Consider the following 17,889-nt stretch of genomic DNA (forward strand, 5'->3'; position numbering starts at 1 on the left):
TCCTTACGTTTGATATTTTAATTTAGATTTTTAATAACAATAAAAAAGCGAACTAAAAAAGAATAAAAAGGAAAAAGAAAAAGAGAAAAAAGAAAAAGGAAAAGAGAAAAAAAGAAGCATTGCCCGTTTAGTGAAAACGGGTGGGTTAAAGACGGGTCCGTAAAGAAAATCCAAAACCATCTCTTCATCTCTCTCAAACAAAAACCCAGACCCGTTCTGCTGATTCAATCGCTTCCTCGCCGGCGCCGATCTCTCTGGTATATGCCGATTCATTACTTTTCCGTTTCAATTCAATTCTTCATTTTACTTTCTTCTCTCCTTCATGCTCTCGACCTGATCGATTTACACTCATTTATTGATTACCCCCAGATGGTCCACGTTTGCGAATCTTTGAATTGCGTGCAGCAGAGTTGAGGAAAAGATGCTGAGATTCCATGTGGGCGGGAAGGTGGTCGAGAGAGTTGATTTGTTGAGGAAGAAACACTGGGCATGGCGATTCGATCTGTGGCCATTTGCCATTCTTTATGCCGCCTGGCTTGCCGTTGTTGTTCCCAGTATAGACTTCGGAGATGCTTTTATTGTTTTAGGTGGACTTGCGGCTCTTCATGTTCTGGTCTTGCTATTCACTGCTTGGTCTGTTGATTTCAAATGTTTTGTTCAGTACAGTCAGGTGTTATTCTTTTCTTTTCCTTCGTTAATTTTGTACTTGCATTTGATGATGCTTATGTATTGCCATTACATTTGAGATGTAGTCTTGTCACATCGTTGCCTGCAGTATGTCTAACTGCATATATGCAGCATAGCTGTAAAATATCACTCTCTATATATTTCTGCTGGCTTTGAGGGCGTATGTTCAAAAGTTAGACTCTGAGAAGTAGCGTGCAAAGTACCCATTTCCTCTGATTGAATTAGATTTGCCAATTCTTGCTTGGATGGAAATCGGAATCCCTTTTCACTGATTGAGTACTTTTCCCATTGAATATTGTTTCATATGTTTCTATCCGTAGTTCCCAATTGATTGCATTTTCAGCATTAGTGCATGGAATCTTTACATTTTTCTTTGCCTGGGACTTGTTACCATTGTGAGTTATTACCCATGATGGGCTGGTCATCGTGAAGGTTTGGAACACTGGAAGGGAGACTTATTAAGCAATCAACAAATTATATCTTTTTACCTGGATCCTTACTAATTCTCAAGCAGATAACGCAACATGTTTACATGTAGTTAATAATATAGCTTAGAAATCTATAGGCTGTATTAACACGTTCCTGGTAGAGCTTTCAGATCAAGAATTTAACTTATTTAGAAATTTTCCCATTCAAACTGTCCTAGTAACGGCTTTATTGATGTAATTCGTTAGTCGGAATCAGTTTGTTGTCCTTTCTTTAAGTTTAATTTTGAACTCTTTTGGTTCTTTAAGTTCTTTTGAATTTAGTTACCCTGTTGTAGCTTTTTTTTTGTTTTGGATGTATGATGGTTTTGTATTTTAGTTTCATGAGGGTTAGCAATGGCTCATTAAATGAGAATCTGAATGGAGAGGGCTAAGTGAATTTAGTTACCCTGTGATAACTTTTTTGTTTACCGGTTTTCTATTTTTAAAGCTCAAAAGTGATCTCTTTTCTCATACCTTTTTTTGATAATTTAAATTCGTTAAATTTTCAACTACACTTCTAATATTCTGGTCGTGATTATGGCTTAAAATTGAATTGCTATGAAGTCTATACTAAGTTATCTTATGTCTTCGTATGGTGCTCTTTTGACATGCAGGTTAATGATATTTACTTTGCTGATACATGCAAGATAGTTCCAGCGAAATTTTCGGGCTCAAAAGAAATTGTTTCGCTTCATTTTCGTAAGCTTGTAAGTGATTTAACATTTATGTATGCATTTCAAGGGAAATTGCAGTTTTCAGCGGTAAAGAATATACAATCCAAATAAGATTACAAATTTTGTTCTATCTAGCTAGCAACCGTTTCAGATTGTGTTCTTGTTGTTTATTATGGACGTATGGGGACTATTTTTCTCTTCATTAGTACAAATGTAGTTTCTGGCTGTTGCAAATTATTTCCATTCTTATTCTCTTTTGTGTGATTTGGTTTGGCTGAAGGTAGAATAAGTTCTACTTCCACATTAACACAGAACTTTAAGAATGATGAATTTTAGCTGGAATAGGTTTTAGTCCAGGACACTTGTCCCCTGGGTAATTCTTGCAGTTCACTAGCTTTTTTTTTTTGTTCCTTTGTTTGGAATTTCCTTATTTATTGGTTTGTGCATGTTATTACTGCACAAGGGCCATGGTAATCTTCTTTGTATTGTTTCTTGTTCCAATTTTATTGGATTTTGTATTCTTTCACTAAGAAATAATAATTGGATTTTCCGGGAAAGTGAAAAATTATTTCATTTGGCATACAGTCTTCCGTGCATCCTGATTCTGACATTGTTTATTCAGTAGTATAGTATCTGTTCTGTTGACTAAATTTTCTCTGCTTTGCAGCTGGCGGGTTCTACATCTGCAGTTGATCTCGAGGAGATCTACTTTGATTTCAGAAAACAACGATTTATTTATTCAAAGGAAAAGGAGAATTTCTGCAAGCTTCCATACCCAACAAAAGAAACGTTTGGTTATTATCTAAAGAATACTGGCTACGGCTCTGAGCCTAAAGTTGTAGCTGCTGTTGAAAAATGGGGGCGCAATATGTGGGTTTTCTTGTGTTCATTTTTATTACTATTACTTTGTGCATGTGTTGAACGTGGATGTTTTACAATTGGCTGCCCCATGCTTGAATGGGGTGACATGGGATATCAAAGATAATTTTTAATTGTTTGTTTAATGCTCCTTTTCTTTTTCAAATGTTTTTGGTTTTACAGATTCGAGTATCCACAACCTACATTTCAGAAATTAATGAAGGAGCAGTGTATGGAACCATTTTTTGTGTTTCAGGTTGACTCTATTTTATCAAGGGATTTCGTGTTTACTTTAAAGTTTTTCTCCCTTCTCTTTCCCTCTCCCCCAACCCCCAGCACCTGATATATTTTGAGAGGCATTTGTTGTTTGTCACACGGTTGTAACTTTTCTTCCTTTCCCCCAGGTTTTTTGTGTGGGACTATGGTGTTTGGATGAGTATTGGTATTACAGCCTGTTTACGCTGTTTATGCTGTTCATGTTTGAGTCAACAATGGCAAAAAGTCGGTTAAAGACCTTAAGTGAGTTGAGACGTGTCAGAGTGGATACTCAGACCTTAATGGTGCATCGTTGTGGAAAGTATGTCATTTCTACTACTTGGGCTACTTTTCCTTTTTCTTGGCCACTCTGGTTCTTGACATGTAACTGTGATGGGGTGTTATGTAGGTGGGTTAAGCTACCTGGAACTGAGCTTTTGCCAGGAGATGTTGTCTCCATAGGGCGTGATTCTGGTCAGAGTGGTGATGATAAATCTGTACCTGCTGATATGCTAATCTTGGCTGGAAGTGCTATTGCTAATGAAGCCATTCTTACTGGGGAGTCTACACCACAATGGAAGGTGCTCCACCTTATCCATTTATTTATTTTTATAATAATAATAATTTATTTATTTAACTAGAGCTTACCTTCCCAGGTTTCAATAACTGGGAGAGGAATTGATGAGAAGTTATCAGCTAAGAGAGACAAAAGTCATGTGTTATTTGGTGGGACCAAAATACTACAGCATACTCCGGATAAGGTAGATTTGTTGAAAGGAATCTGGTGGCTTTAGTTTTGACCTTGTGAATATTCTCATTTTTTATTATTTGGGTGGAGACAGACCTTTCCTCTTAGAACCCCTGATGGTGGCTGCCTAGCAGTTGTTTTGCGAACTGGATTTGAAACAAGTCAAGGGAAACTAATGCGCACAATTTTGTTTTCTACAGAGAGGGTAACTAATTTGACAATATTTGGGTTTGCAACTCTGATGAAATTTATACTCCTTGTCCTAGATCCGATAATGTGTTTGTATATACCTTTTGCTCCAATTGTAGGTTACAGCTAACAGTTGGGAAAGTGGCCTATTTATTATGTTCTTAGTTGTATTTGCAGTTATAGCTGCTGGTTATGTACTTGTAAAGGTAAAGTGACATACTTTTCTGTGGTCTGAGTTTTAGATCTCAATGATATAGGGTGAAGATCCCACGGGAAGCAAGTATTTGCAGTTATAGCTGCTGTTTATTTGATGCAGGGGTTGGAAGATCCCACGAGAAGCAAGTACAAGCTTTTCCTCAGTTGCTCACTTATAATCACTTCTGTTATTCCTCCTGAACTACCAATGGAACTGTCAATAGCAGTTAATACATCGTTAATTGCTCTAGCACGTCGTGGAATATTTTGTACAGAGCCTTTCCGAATACCGTTTGCTGGGAAGGTAGTTTACCTCTGCGTGTTTTGTGAATTTTCAGCACTCCTTTCGCAATTAATTACCCTTAAAACTCCTTTCTTTATTAAAAAATATTTATTGATTACTCAGATTACATGCATGATATTTCTATTCATTTTTTACCTTTGATGCATTAACTGGTAAGAAAACTTTCTTCAATTTTCATGGCATCACAAAATTATAAAGCTTTAGTTGGGACTTGTGAGACATCCTAATTTGATAAGAAACCAAAACCTTCACTAATGAAAAGATAATTACAAAATTGGGTGGCAAATAAGATAAATACAAAAGAGAGTGGAAGCCGTATACTAAGAAGAGTCATTGAAGTGCATGCATGATGTCCAAAATTTTGTGGTTGCTACTCGTGTTTCTTGTTTCTTTTAAATTTCTTGTAAAACAATATTGACTGCAAAAGAAGTTGGTCAATGACATTGGCATGGATGAGTGGTGGGACCAGCTGATAATAATTTGTTGGAAGAGAGGTGAGACTATAGATTGTTGGAGGAGGAGCTACGGTGACCACTTCTTTCCCCCAAACCACAATCTAGGCTGACAAAGAAAACGGTGTGGTCACAAAAATGTTTAAGTTGGTTACTCTAATTAGAAACTTTAAACTATAAAAGGTCACAAAAGTATTCAAAAGAATTCAACTTATATGTGAGTTTCCTTAACAACAAATTTTAGTAAAGTTAGACAGTTGTCTCATGAGAATTGTTGAGGTGTGTGCAAGCTTGTGCTAGTGTGACACATGGATATAAATGCTTTGTAAAATTGATTAATAAGCTCTTATTTGTGAGTAAGGATATATTGGAACCACAATGGTTGGTAACTCATAACTGAGTTGCAAAGATTCTCCCTCTGCTTTCTAGTAGGAATATTAGTTGAGGAATGTTAGGAGAGTGTCTGTCTATTAGGACTATTAGTAGGGAAATGTTAGGAGAGTTATTAAGATACTAGCTGCACATGTTTGTCGTTAGACATCTGTTAAGGGAGTTGGTTAGGAAAGGGTTATTATAAATGGGGAGTGGGTAAGTGGGATGAAAGAAGACAGAAATTTGGAGTTTAATTTTGGGAAAGTTGTGGCCCCTTGAAGCGCTTGGATATAGCAATATTTTCTTTCTTTATATTGTAATACAATTTCAATGTTACTATTTTTCTTCCATTTTAAAGTTGGTGTTTAGCACTTCCTTTTTCAACAAGTTTGTGTTTTTTCTAATTGTACTCCAACCATTTGGGATGCTTGTAATTTTCGTTGTATTTTTAATATTACTTTTGTTGTTCTCTGATATCTGTTGAGTTTGGTTTTGCTTTGTTTGATGTATTGCCTTTTTAGAGCTGTAATACATTAATCTGTGTTGTGTAAACCCATTCTTGTTCTTTTTTGTTGGAACGGCAAGTTGATACCTTTCTGTTTGTGTTTTGTAATCAAATTTTGTATGTTCTTTTCCTGCAGGTTGATATTTGTTGTTTTGATAAAACTGGAACATTGACATCAGATGACATGGTTTGCTCATATTGAACTCAAAATACGAAAATTGTTGTCCATTATGCAATATTATTCCAGATGTTTATTCTTCACTTTCTGGGTATCTGTAGGAGTTTCGAGGAGTAGTTGGTTTGAGTGATAAGGAGGAATTGGAAACTGACATGACCAGTGTGTCTTTGCGCACAGTTGAAATTCTGGCTTCTTGTCATGCATTGGTGTTTGTGGACAACAAGTTGGTAAGCTAGCTTCATTCTTGAATCCTTGATATATCTATCGATGAAAAGAAAAAGTATGCACGAATATGCTCCTTACAAAATATTGCACACGGGAACACTATATTTGGTCTTCACTTTTCTGTAGGTGGGGGATCCTCTTGAAAAGGCTGCTCTCAAGGGAGTCGATTGGATTTACAAATCTGATGAGAAAGCCGTTCCCAGAAAGTAATGCTCCCCCCTTTCTTTTAAGGACCCGCAAAAATATGAATTTATGTATGTGGGTATACTTATGCATCAATACATGTAAATTGTCATGTAGAAAGAGACCTTAAATTGATTGAAGTTTTAGTTTAAATCATATCTCCTATGTACTATGTTTAAAGTTATAATTTTAAAAATTTATGTTTACAACTGTGATTAAAGTTATAATTAAAAAATTTATGTTTATATGTATTACCTCAGCATGACTAGTTGCACATTGTGCCATGGTCAAGCGGTCAAGAGATAAGATACAAGTTTAAATTGGTTTGAGGTTATAAATTGAATTTTGGTGATCACCTACCTCAACTGTTAATATCCAAGCTTGCTAATACTAAAGGAGGTTGCTCCTCCAGTTCATTTTGACTGATATTTCCAACTTATTTTTTTTCTTTTTGTTTAGATCACTATAACCGCTAATAAGTCTTAGGAGAAGCTCTTGAAAAGCTTCTTATGGGAGGAAGGGGTGGATGGGGCCATGAGGGGAAAGAATTTTCTCTTAATTGGGTGGGAGATGGTGTCCAAGCCGCGACCATGGGGGCTAGGCTTAGTTTAACCTTAGGGCATGATACTTATTGGCTAAATGGTTCTAGCATTTTCCTCGTGACACGAAGATGGCTTTCTTGGCTAACCTTGGGCAACTTTAGGGCACAATACTTGGTCTATTGGCGAAATGGTCTAAACATAGCATTTTTGAAGGCTATGTTTCATCAGTTGTGGGTTTTGCTGCCAAAGTATTTCCATCTGGCTTTTTGGTTTGGAAGCTTGTGTGATGTTATCTTTCTAAAGTTTCCTCGTGATGCCAATTCCATTTGGCGTAAGGTAATTTGGGAGCAATTATGGGCCAAATTCTTTTGAGTGGATTCCAAATGGGGTTTTGAAAGACACTTCCAGAAATGGTTGGAACGATATTTTGGGTAGCTTCTATATTTCTCTCCCTTTGTTTAGTGTTTAGTGGGGAATGAAATTGATGCTTATTTTTGGGAGGATATGTGGATGGGAGATAGACCTATCTGCTCTTTGTTTTCTTGAATATGTTATCAATTCGTACATCCAAGAGGGACCATATGAATTATAATGGCTCCCATTCTCTTCTTCTCTAGAAGGGTGTTCTCTTTTTCTCTGGCCCTTTGCCCTCATTGTTGAATCTTTGATTGGGAGCTTTAGCCTTGGGAGTGGGAATCATCTTCTTTTGGGTCTCAATATTGTTGATAGGTTTTCTTGCCGCTCTATTCTTTTGCCTTGTGAAGCCTTTCCTGTCCAGCTTCTGAATCTTTTCCTTGCTATAGAAGGTCAAAATTTTTAAGAAGGTTTAATTCTTTGTAATTTGTATAGCAGGTCCTTCATGGAAGAGTTAATACCATGGATTGTATTTTGAGAAAGTTGTTGGGATTGTTAGAATGAGACCAGAGTCTTGTATTCTCTGCAAGAGGCTGGTTGAGGATTTTGACCACCTTTTCAGGGGTTGTGACTTTGCTGTTTTTGGTACAGACCGGTTTCTTTTTGGTTTCATTTTTCATCTAGCTTGACCTAAAGGGTGTAGCTCTATATGCCTGTGCACAAGGGCCTATTAGGAGCAATCTTTTTCGATGTGCCCTTATTTTTCAGAACAGACATACGTTGAGTTCACGTTCAATGTCACTTGAGCAGTTTATGTTATCCTCTTCATTCTTCAATGTATATTTTGTGTTATCCAACAAAATTTTCTGTTTCTGCTTTAAGTTTTGTCATTGGCTACTGCTCTTTTCATTTTTCACTGGGTGAAACATTCAGCTATTATAGTCATTATTTAACCCTCCATTGGCTATGCATTTGTCTTTCTTTCATCATATAATTTACTTTTAATTAATTGCAGGGGAAGTGGTAACGCTGTCCAGATCGTTCAGAGGCACCACTTTGCTTCATATTTAAAGAGAATGGCAGTTGTTGTGCGCCTTCAAGAGGAATTTTTTGCATTTGTGAAGGTCTGATATTTTTTTCTGCATGACTATCTGTCGTCTTAGACTTGTTTATTTCTAGTTAGTATTTACCTTGTTTCATGATTATTATATATATTTTTTTCTCTTTCTCCATTTTGGGATGAAAAACCATACTTTCCTAAAGAATATGAAAGGATATACAACAGGTAACTAAAAGAAAAAGAAAGGAAATGGAAAAAACCAGCTAATACATTGGAGCAACAATATTTTAAATTAGAGGCTAGATTTATGTGTTTATTGTAGATTCCATCCATAGTGATCACCTACCTAGGATTTAATATCCTATGAGTTTTCTTTACACCAAAATGTCGCAGGTTCGAACAAGATATTTTGTGAGATTAATTGAAATTTGTGTAAGCTTCTTTGGACACTCATATAAAAAAGTTGATTTATTTATTTTAAAAGAAACCAACTTTCACAGAATTGAATGAAAGTGTAAATAGAGGGCTTTGAAAAAGAATGGCTCAAGAAAAGGACAACGGAAGACAAAAGTCACAAAACTAAACAAAAGGCACTCCAATATAACTAGACTAGCAAGTTAGCCTTCAGTCTATGCCTTTGCATCACCCATTCCGGCTTCTTAAGGAACACATGGTGTGAAAATGGGCAATAAAACCTGCTGGGCGCATAGAGGAACCCCACTTATCCATATTTTCTAATTTGTTATACGTCAACACTTTGAAGGACTAACTTCCTTTTGATACATTTCATTGTATTAAATGAAATTATGGATTAAAAAAAAGATAAAATAAAAGGCAAAATTACAAGAAAACTGCTATAGCTTATAAGAATGCTTTATATTAAATTGACTAACAAACTCTTAGAATGCTCAAAGAGAGCAATGCTCAGTCCCCAAACCTCCTTCCACACTTGTTAAACCATTGAAACTCTCCTATTTTTCTTGAGTGATAAAATTTAAAAAATCTTGCTTGCCAAAGTCCAATGAGAGGCTAGAATGAACAGGTTTGGCATAGTAGTTTATTTATCTTGAAAATGGGTTTGCTGGAATATCATATGAATTTTTTGTTTCATAGTTTTATAAACTTTTATGAAATATGAATTATGAACACTAGTTTTAGAGTGTACAAAAAAGAACTCTAGTTTACAGTGTTGGAGTTCTACACAGAACACGTATCTTGCAAATATGCTCATATATTTTCATTAATAATTTAATTTGGTGAACACAATGGCAAAAATAAAGTCATTGATTCTATTGTTATTTAATTTGAGACATGTTAGGACATGGTAGGAACACATGTAGATGTAGCAGACACGCAGCTTGCAAGTATTTAGATTCTGGAGCCGGAGTTACATGTCTAGTTGGTGTATTTACAATGCAAATAATTGTTTGAACCTCTCCAGTCTAAATAAACTTGGTCTCTTCATTTCAGGGTGCCCCCGAAACCATCCAGGAGAGGCTCACTGATGTACCTTCATTTTATGTTGAGACTTATAAGAAATATACACGACAAGGTTCCCGTGTCCTTGCTCTTGCTTACAAATCACTTCCAGACATGACAGTAAGATATTCTTCTGTCCCACACATCTATTTATAAACATAAAAGGACTGCATTATTTTGTAGATGGCTTGTTTTCACTGTCATCATTATTGCCATTATAGTAGTCCCTGTTATTGTCATAGTTGACAATTTCATTGTTTTATATTGGTCTTTCCAACTGAGATTTCCATAATCATCATTGTCATGGACGTTATCAACATCTTTGTCTCAGAAACATGGACAATATTTTTAGCACAGCTGTTTTCCCACAGGGGGACATGCACTGGAGACATGCTGGACGTGTGATTTGAAATCTCTGATCTTAATTACTTTTAAATCTTGAATTCATAAAGATTTAAGTGCCTTCTTTGAACATGAAAGGGAACACATTGTGTGGGTGCATGCATGGAATAAAATGGTCAAAGCTATTTTTTTAAAGTTATATTAGAATAGGTAACTTAGGTGCTTTGGAAAGAAGGTTGAAAATCTATTGAAACTGAATAATAAATAAACATATTAATAAAAAATGAAGAAAACAATGATATACTATTTAAATTGAATTTGTAAATCTATAACTTCATTTCATGAATACTTCATTTCATGAATACTTCATTTCATGAATACTTCATTTCATGAATACTTCATTTCATGAATACTTCATTTCATGAATACTTCATTTCATGAATACTTCCTTTCATGAATACTTCATTTACTTGGCTGGTTTCTATTTCTTTCCAATATTGAAGGTTAGTGAAGCACGAGGCCTGGATAGAGACTTGGTGGAGAGTGACCTGACATTTGCTGGTTTTGCGGTAAGGGACTTGCTCTCTCTTGTTTCAGATTTAGTATCTGATTATATTTTCTCTTGTTATCATTCCCAAACCACTTGTACTTATCCCCCACCCATAACTGATTCTCCCAACTTTTACTCTTACGACATATTCAGCTTGAAATTAAAGCTTCTTTTCTGTTCCTTTTTTGTATCTATTTTCAATTGTTTAATGTTCAACAATTACATTCCAGGTGTTCAATTGTCCAATTAGAGCAGATTCAGCTACAATATTATCTGAGCTTAAAGGATCATCCCATGACTTGGTACAGTTTATCCAGCCTAATCATTTTCATTAATTGTGTCTTTTTTTTTTTTGAAAAGAATACGAGTCTCACTATTATTAATATAAATATAAATAAAGAGACAAAGCTCAATGTACATGAGGGTTATACAAAGAGCAATAGGGGGAGAGAGGATCAACACTTAATTGTGACTTATAGAATATACTTATTGGTTTACTATATCAGTGAGATTTAAGAGCTTCATTGTTAATTTTGTAAGAAAGTGTTCTTTCTATGTTGCATTTTATGTGTTTATGATGATGAGCTATAATATGAATTAATCAGTACCAGGGGATTATGAAGTGAATTTGTTCTGCGTGTAACTGACTTGTATTCTTTTGTTTCTTTCTCCCGAGTGAAATATCTGACTGTGGTACTCTTTGGAATTCAGAATTGAATTGTGGATATTTAAAATCAAAATTTTTGGATTAAGCATCTATCTGGATGAACAAGACATTCTGGGCACCCGAAAACTATGAACTTTTAAAGATGTAATCGGTTAATTCTTAATTCTTATATAGTCTTATTCTCAATAGAATCAGAATGTCAACCAACGGTAATTTATGACAGTTATTCCAAGTACAATTGTCTTAATTTATCTGATGGTACATAGATTCAACTCTAATTTGTAAGTCAACGAATTTTTAATATCTATCTGGATCTAACCATGACTGTGTATATGTCACGTATGACGTAACGGTAAACTTGGTTGATTTATCAAGACATTCTTGAAGGTCTTGTTTTGTCTTATAGGCAATCTAATCAGTAATTTATTTCCCACATTTGCTACCTACCTCTCTTTTTGTGGGTGTTGGTCACTACGCCTTTATGTAATTATGATCTTGATTTTGTTCTTTTGGACTGAAGTTATTTATTTTTTAGTATGGGCGGACTACCTTTGTTCTGGGTCCTGTTTCTTTTTTGTATTTCCTTGTATTTTAAGCAAGTAGAAATTGTGAAACATGTTTTTTTTTTTGTTGTATTAGGTCATGATTACTGGTGACCAAGCTTTAACAGCGTGCCACGTGGCTAGCCAAGTTCATATTACCTCAAAGCAAATTTTAATTCTCAATTCAATGAAGGGAACTGAGGAATATAAATGGCTTTCCCCAGATGAGTCACAGACAGTTCCCTACAGGTGAATTTTATTAGCATTTGAAGTCCTTATTTTACTTTTTCCCCCTTGCTTCTCAACTATGCCGATTTACATTTTTTCCCTTACATATGTTAGTGTTTGCATTAACTTGATTTCTTTATCCTTGTATATATTTCCTCAGTGAGAAAGAGGTGGGAACTTTATCAGAGACATATGATCTTTGTATTGGAGGTGACTGCATTGCGATGCTACAACGCACCTCCACTGTGCTGGATGTTATTCCATATGTTAAGGTGCTTGCGCTTTCTCTCTGGTCAAAATATTGTTTCTCGCAATGATGCCAACTTGATGCCATACATTTGAACTGTTTCATTAGGTTTTTGCAAGAGTTGCTCCTGAGCAGAAAGAACTCATTTTGACCACTTTCAAAACAGTCGGAAGAATGACGTTAATGTGTGGGGATGGTACAAACGATGTTGGAGCTTTGAAGCAGGTCTTGACTTAAGATGTTTATCGACTTTTAATGCATTTACAAATACTACGTGGAGCAACAGATAGATTTTAATTTTTATGCTTGAACATTTAGTTCGTGAGTTTGAGATGATTGTCTTCCCTTTATAACAATCATTACATACTTTTTTATCAGGCCCATGTAGGAATTGCTCTCCTAAACGCAGTCCCTCCTCCTCAAAGTGGTAACTCTTCTTCAGAAGCATCTAAAGATGAGGCTGTACGGCCTGGAAAGTCAAAGAAATCTAAGCCTTCATCCGAATCATCAGGAAAAGCACTTGTTAGTGGAGAAGGTTCTTCAAAAAGCAAAGTTAGTGCAAAACTGGATTCTGCTGCTGAGCAAGCTAGCAACCGTGCACGGACACCTGCAGAGATGCAAAGACAGAAGCTAAAGAAACTTATGGATGAGTTAAACGAAGAGGGCGATGGGCGCTCTGCCCCTATAGTGAAGCTTGGAGATGCATCCATGGCATCACCATTCACTGCAAAGCATGCTTCTGTTGCCCCTACTACTGACATTATTCGCCAAGGTCGAAGTACCCTAGTGACAACACTGCAAATGTTTAAAATTCTTGGTCTCAACTGCCTCGCTACTGCCTACGTACTGAGTGTTATGTATTTGGATGGTGTAAAGCTAGGTGATATTCAAGCCACTATCAGTGGAGTATTCACAGCAGCCTTTTTTCTCTTCATCTCACATGCGCGGCCCCTTCCAACACTCTCAGCTGAACGCCCCCATCCACATGTCTTTTGCTCTTATGTTCTCCTTTCTTTGTTGGGCCAATTTGCAATCCACTTATGTTTCTTGATTTCTTCAGTGAAAGAAGCTGAAAAGCATATGCCTGATGAATGTATAGAGCCTGACTCAGATTTTCATCCCAACTTGGTTAACACGGTTTCATACATGGTGAGCATGATGCTTCAGGTGGCAACCTTTGCTGTAAACTACATGGGTCATCCCTTCAACCAGAGTGTATCCGAAAACAAGCCGTTCTTATACGCCCTCTTGGCTGCAGTCGGTTTTTTCACCGTTATTACCTCCGATTTGTTTAGAGATCTCAATGACTGGCTGAAACTTGTTCCATTGCCTGCGGGAATGAGGGATAAGCTTCTGGCTTGGGCTTTTCTTATGTTCTTGTGCTGTTACGCTTGGGAAAGACTGTTGAGGTTTATGTTCCCAGGTAAAATTCCGGCATGGCGGAAGCGACAAAGACTGGTGGCTGCTAATCTGGAGAAGAAGAAACAGGTCTGAGTGAAGTTTTGGGTGTCAAAGGCGGCGGAATCAACAATTGATGATAAGCAATGGGGATTGAGCCCATGTATTGTAGGAATAGAAGGAAGTGATGATTTATATTTGCCACTGAGGCTTAGTTGGTGGTGGAATTTTGTCAAAATTACTTATAAAATTTAGGATTAGACTTGCTATTTATGGGCAATCTTACATTGACAACTATTGATTGGTTGCAATTTTTTTAATCCAAGGGATGTAAATGACACAATTAGTCATCGTTGCTTTATCCTAATTTAATGAAACGTTGTTCCTCAGCTCGATACTACATTTATTTCTTTATTTTATTATTATTTTGGGCAGAAGAGAGGATTTGAGGATTTGAATCTCTAATCTCAACTATGACAAAAAATACATGCTATTTATGTTAACTATTGACGTTGACATACCAAGATGATATAATTTGGTATCGTAAAGTTAAGATTTGTTGATTTTAACTGCAGTTGACCTTTTATAGTTGTAAAGGAATGTATATAGTTGTAAAGAAATGCATAAATGATCTGAAAGTGGTTTCAATTTTATAATTTGGTTTTAAGGTGATTATTGCTAGAGGGCTTCAAACTATAATTTTATAATTGGTTTTATGCTTGCGTCAACTATAATAAGAAACAACTTGTTTCTAAAACGTAGTTCAATTTTATTTTGACCTTAATAATGTATAATTATAATAAGTATATCATATTAATCAAACAGAAATCGAGTTAAACACAATTTAAATAGCTTAAAAACTGACTCCTTAGAAAAAAAAAAAGTTACAAACTCCTTTATAAACTATTTCTAAATATAGTTAAAATATTTATAAAATAGAAGAAAATACCTTGTTAAAATTAACTACTATTTATGTGTTTTTATATCATGATTTATAACAAAAGTATTATAAAATGTTGTTATTTAAAATAATTTTTCTTTCTTAATTAAGGAAAGGAATTAATTTACAAATAAACCCTTATGATTATATAAATTAAATATTGAAAGTTCTTTCCTTCTTTTCCTTTGTGTATGCTATGTCGCAGCCGCACATCACCACCAACGCACAGTCAGCTTTCTTTCTTCTACCTCACTTCCTCCGGCTGTTCCACAAAAAAAGTTTCCTTCCAATTGTTTTCGGTTCTTAGTCATATTTTGTTTGATCCATTTCAAACGCAATAAGTGGTTTCAAATCCATTCTGATTTGAAATCCTTACAAGTCCCTTGGTCCCAAACAAAGGGTTTTGTCGCAGAAATTTGTTTTGCCTTTTGAATTTCCTTCATTTGTGTTCTGTTGGGTAATTCTCTTTCAGCTTTTCATATTATTTCTTTGTTTTCTTGATGGGTTTTGATTTTAAGCTGCCAATAATGCACATAACTTAGTTCGAATTCATGGCTTCTTCCATTTTTTTACTTGTTTTTAATATTTTAAATGCTCGCTAGTATGAACTTTGTATTGCCGGACAGCTGTTCGACACTATGCCGCATAAAAGTTGAACCTGTGTGTGTTCTTCTATCATAAAGTTAAGCCTTATCTAGTGTACTCATGCTTATTTAGTAGTTTAGTCCGTTTATTAAACCTTCGAGTCCTGAAATATTTCCATGTAGCTGGGAGGTATAATATTTCGCCTCTTTTTTTCTTTTAGGTGCTCATAGGAGCTGAAATCAGGTTCTTTCAGCACAAAAGAGCAAAGGGGGGTTGAGTTGGCTAGTAGAAGAAGGAAAAGATGTTGAAGCACTTTCTTGGAAATATGCGGAAACATGTGGTTTGTGCATGTGAAGTGAACAGGTTCAGGCCTTATTTGCTTGTGCCAACAAGTGACTTTCATAAAGGGGAGGTATAATTTCATCTCGTAGCTATATATTCTTGTTTTATAAATATTTCAGCTTTTAGTAAGTGAAACCTCCAAAATAAAAGACCACACACTATACATCTTTACATCACAAGATTCAACTCTTTGCATAATTTTACATAATAAGGTAACATTCCATACCAGAAAACAACGTTGACTTGCACCAAAAAGGCAATGTACCTAACAACAATATTATGGATCAAATAGTTTTGAAAAAGCTTTGGTTAGACCACACCAAGAAGCCGTATGAAGCTTGATTAGTTCGAATCATTTGGTGCCCCTTAAGAACCGTTTGGTTTCCAATATTTTGTTTGGTTTAGGAGCTTCGTTTCTTTTTTCATTTGGTTGTTGTTGTTTGTTGGCTATTAGGGAAATGACTTAGGTCACCTCACTTGTGTATTTGATTGAAGATTTTAGTTTTAGGCTTGGGAGAAGAGATGTTCAGGTTTTAAAAGTGTAAACTTAATGTTAAATTAATATTGAGCGATTAAAAACTTGTTTTGAAGTAATTTTGAATATCATAAAAGTGATTTTAACAATTTCTAAATTACTCTCATTCGTGTATTTAGTCATTTTCACATACGTATTATAGTTAGTTTGGTGGGTGGTTGGACTTTATCTCCTATAAATTGAAGGTCTTTCCAAAGATGCAAGGCAATTTTCATAAAACTAGTTAAGATTTTTACACCTCCTAAACTGAATAGCGTCTCTTCTATGATGCTTAAGAGGTGTTGATTTCAAACTTGGTAATTCGAGTTATAAAAATTCTACAAGTTTTCGATGTGAATTGTTTTAGGGCTAGACAGTAATTCTTATATAAGTTTGCCTAGACATCAACACTGATATAGAAGATCATATGTTCATATTTAATCACTAGGTATATCCCTATTTCCTCTTATTGGCTATCTTCTTGACTTCTAAAAGACTAACCTCGCTTGATGTTATACAAGAAGGTTTGGTGAATAATCATCATCGTGTTTTGATATTCATGCTGTTTAAATTATTTTCCATTTTTTGCATTAGAACAATCATTTGCTCAGATTGAGTCCAACTTTTTCAAACCTTTGGCTTTGATTATCCAATGCATGATTGATTGCTTTATCACAGGTTCATTGTGCACCCAGAAGTTTCTTTGGTATAGAGGACTTCTTAGATGATGATAATAGTCGGCCATACACATACCAGAAGTCGAAAAAATCCAAGAATCCAAAAAAGCACATCTCATTTAAGCAACGGACCTTAGCTTACATGGAACCATTTACACTTGACGTGTTCATCTCAAAGCGGTTTGTTTCAGCATCACTTACACACAGGGTGACTTGTAAACAAGTTGCTGTTGCAGGTACTAACTCAAAAGATATCAAAGCTGTTCTTCAGTCTCGTTCAGATATACCTGCTTGTTTGGCCGTTGGCCGTATTTTAGCTGAGAGGGCTAGAGAAGCTGATGTTTATACCGCTAGTTATACTCCTAGAGAGAGGGACAAATTTGAAGGCAAAATAAGAGCTGTGGTTCAATCTCTTATTGATAATGGGATTGATGTTAAAATTTATCTTGAATAAAAAACATCTTATATAGTTTATGAAGTAACACTTCATGATCATTGATTAATTGTCTTCTGAATCTTCTATTGAGGCGTTTTAATATCAAGGTTTAGATACCGTCTGCATTGCAGTGGTTTTTCTTCTTCTTGTCCAATAATTCTTAAGGCCTTTTCCTTCTTGAAGAAATGAACAATTTCTTGAAGTTGTACATTCCACAAATTTTAAGAGATTTTAGTTTTCAGATTTTGGATCAGAATGTTTACAGCTTGTTAATGTAAAGTTCTTTTATTGGCATAATCTAATTGGATTAATTTGGGGGAAAAAGTCACTTTTTACTCAATAGTTTTGTTGGACTAGGACCTTAGTTTCACTATTTGAAATATAGTAAAACTTAATTGTTATTATTTTTTCCCTTATGAGTGCAACAATCTCTCACTCGCAATACTTAATTATCAGTAATTTTTTTTAGTTATTTTGATTTGATTAATAAACTCATGAAAAATGAGTATTTAATAAAAAATTGATAAACGAGTATTGAGTGAAAAAAATGATATTAGAATAATTTGAAATAAGTAAAACTTAATTGTAAAGTTTATGTATTAAGGGAAAGAATCAAAAGATAAAATTAGTGGGCAAGACTTGTATTAAAAACCGATAAAATCAATAAAATTAATTTTTTGGATCAAAATCTAGT

At 35.2% G+C, this 17,889-nt stretch overlaps 2 protein-coding genes across 5 annotated transcripts; both read left to right on the forward strand.

The window, feature by feature from the left end:
* The first annotated feature begins 98 nt into the window (after positions 1–98).
* LOC101215828 (probable manganese-transporting ATPase PDR2) lies at positions 99–14,101 on the forward strand. Of its 2 annotated transcripts, XM_011650489.2 has the most exons (22): positions 99–257; positions 370–670; positions 1,769–1,861; positions 2,496–2,698; positions 2,870–2,942; positions 3,091–3,263; positions 3,351–3,522; positions 3,598–3,702; positions 3,784–3,894; positions 3,998–4,084; positions 4,195–4,377; positions 5,843–5,893; positions 5,986–6,111; positions 6,236–6,315; positions 8,204–8,312; positions 9,719–9,847; positions 10,573–10,638; positions 10,850–10,921; positions 11,926–12,077; positions 12,217–12,328; positions 12,412–12,528; positions 12,682–13,797. In XM_011650489.2, the coding sequence occupies exons 2-22, from the start codon at positions 422–424 to the stop codon at positions 13,795–13,797; spliced, it is 3,579 nt and encodes a 1,192-aa protein (XP_011648791.1). In that variant the 5' UTR covers positions 99–257; positions 370–421. The 2 variants fall into 2 exon arrangements, with proteins under 2 accessions (XP_011648791.1, XP_031736789.1); XM_031880929.1 differs by lacking the exon at positions 99–257 and having other exon boundaries at positions 422–670; positions 12,682–14,101.
* A 709-nt stretch (positions 14,102–14,810) lies between these two features.
* LOC101215592 (50S ribosomal protein L18) lies at positions 14,811–17,422 on the forward strand. Of its 3 annotated transcripts, none has more exons than XM_031880522.1 (4): positions 14,821–15,098; positions 15,244–15,323; positions 15,447–15,638; positions 16,761–17,422. In XM_031880522.1, the coding sequence occupies exons 3-4, from the start codon at positions 15,528–15,530 to the stop codon at positions 17,211–17,213; spliced, it is 564 nt and encodes a 187-aa protein (XP_031736382.1). In that variant the 5' UTR covers positions 14,821–15,098; positions 15,244–15,323; positions 15,447–15,527; the 3' UTR covers positions 17,214–17,422. The 3 variants fall into 3 exon arrangements, with proteins under 3 accessions (XP_004139203.1, XP_031736382.1, XP_031736383.1); XM_031880523.1 differs by having other exon boundaries at positions 15,268–15,323; XM_004139155.3 differs by lacking the exon at positions 15,244–15,323 and having other exon boundaries at positions 14,811–15,098.
* The last annotated feature ends 467 nt before the right edge of the window (positions 17,423–17,889 follow it).

The sequence above is a fragment of the Cucumis sativus genome, chromosome 2 (genome assembly GCF_000004075.3).
Source record: "Cucumis sativus cultivar 9930 chromosome 2, Cucumber_9930_V3, whole genome shotgun sequence".
Taxonomy (NCBI): domain Eukaryota; kingdom Viridiplantae; phylum Streptophyta; class Magnoliopsida; order Cucurbitales; family Cucurbitaceae; genus Cucumis; species Cucumis sativus.

Bases quoted from the DNA above. Each gene is read 5' to 3' on its own strand.
- LOC101215828 (XM_011650489.2), top strand. From the start codon at position 422: ATGCTGAGATTCCATGTGGGCGGGAAGGTGGTCGAGAGAGTTGATTTG. The intron at 3,523-3,597 runs GTGCTCCACCTT...TTACCTTCCCAG, and splicing joins AGTCTACACCACAATGGAAG to GTTTCAATAACTGGGAGAGG. The intron at 5,894-5,985 runs GTTTGCTCATAT...GGGTATCTGTAG, and splicing joins CATTGACATCAGATGACATG to GAGTTTCGAGGAGTAGTTGG.
- LOC101215592 (XM_004139155.3), top strand. From the start codon at position 15,528: ATGTTGAAGCACTTTCTTGGAAATATGCGGAAACATGTGGTTTGTGCA. The intron at 15,639-16,760 runs GTATAATTTCAT...GCTTTATCACAG, and splicing joins GTGACTTTCATAAAGGGGAG to GTTCATTGTGCACCCAGAAG.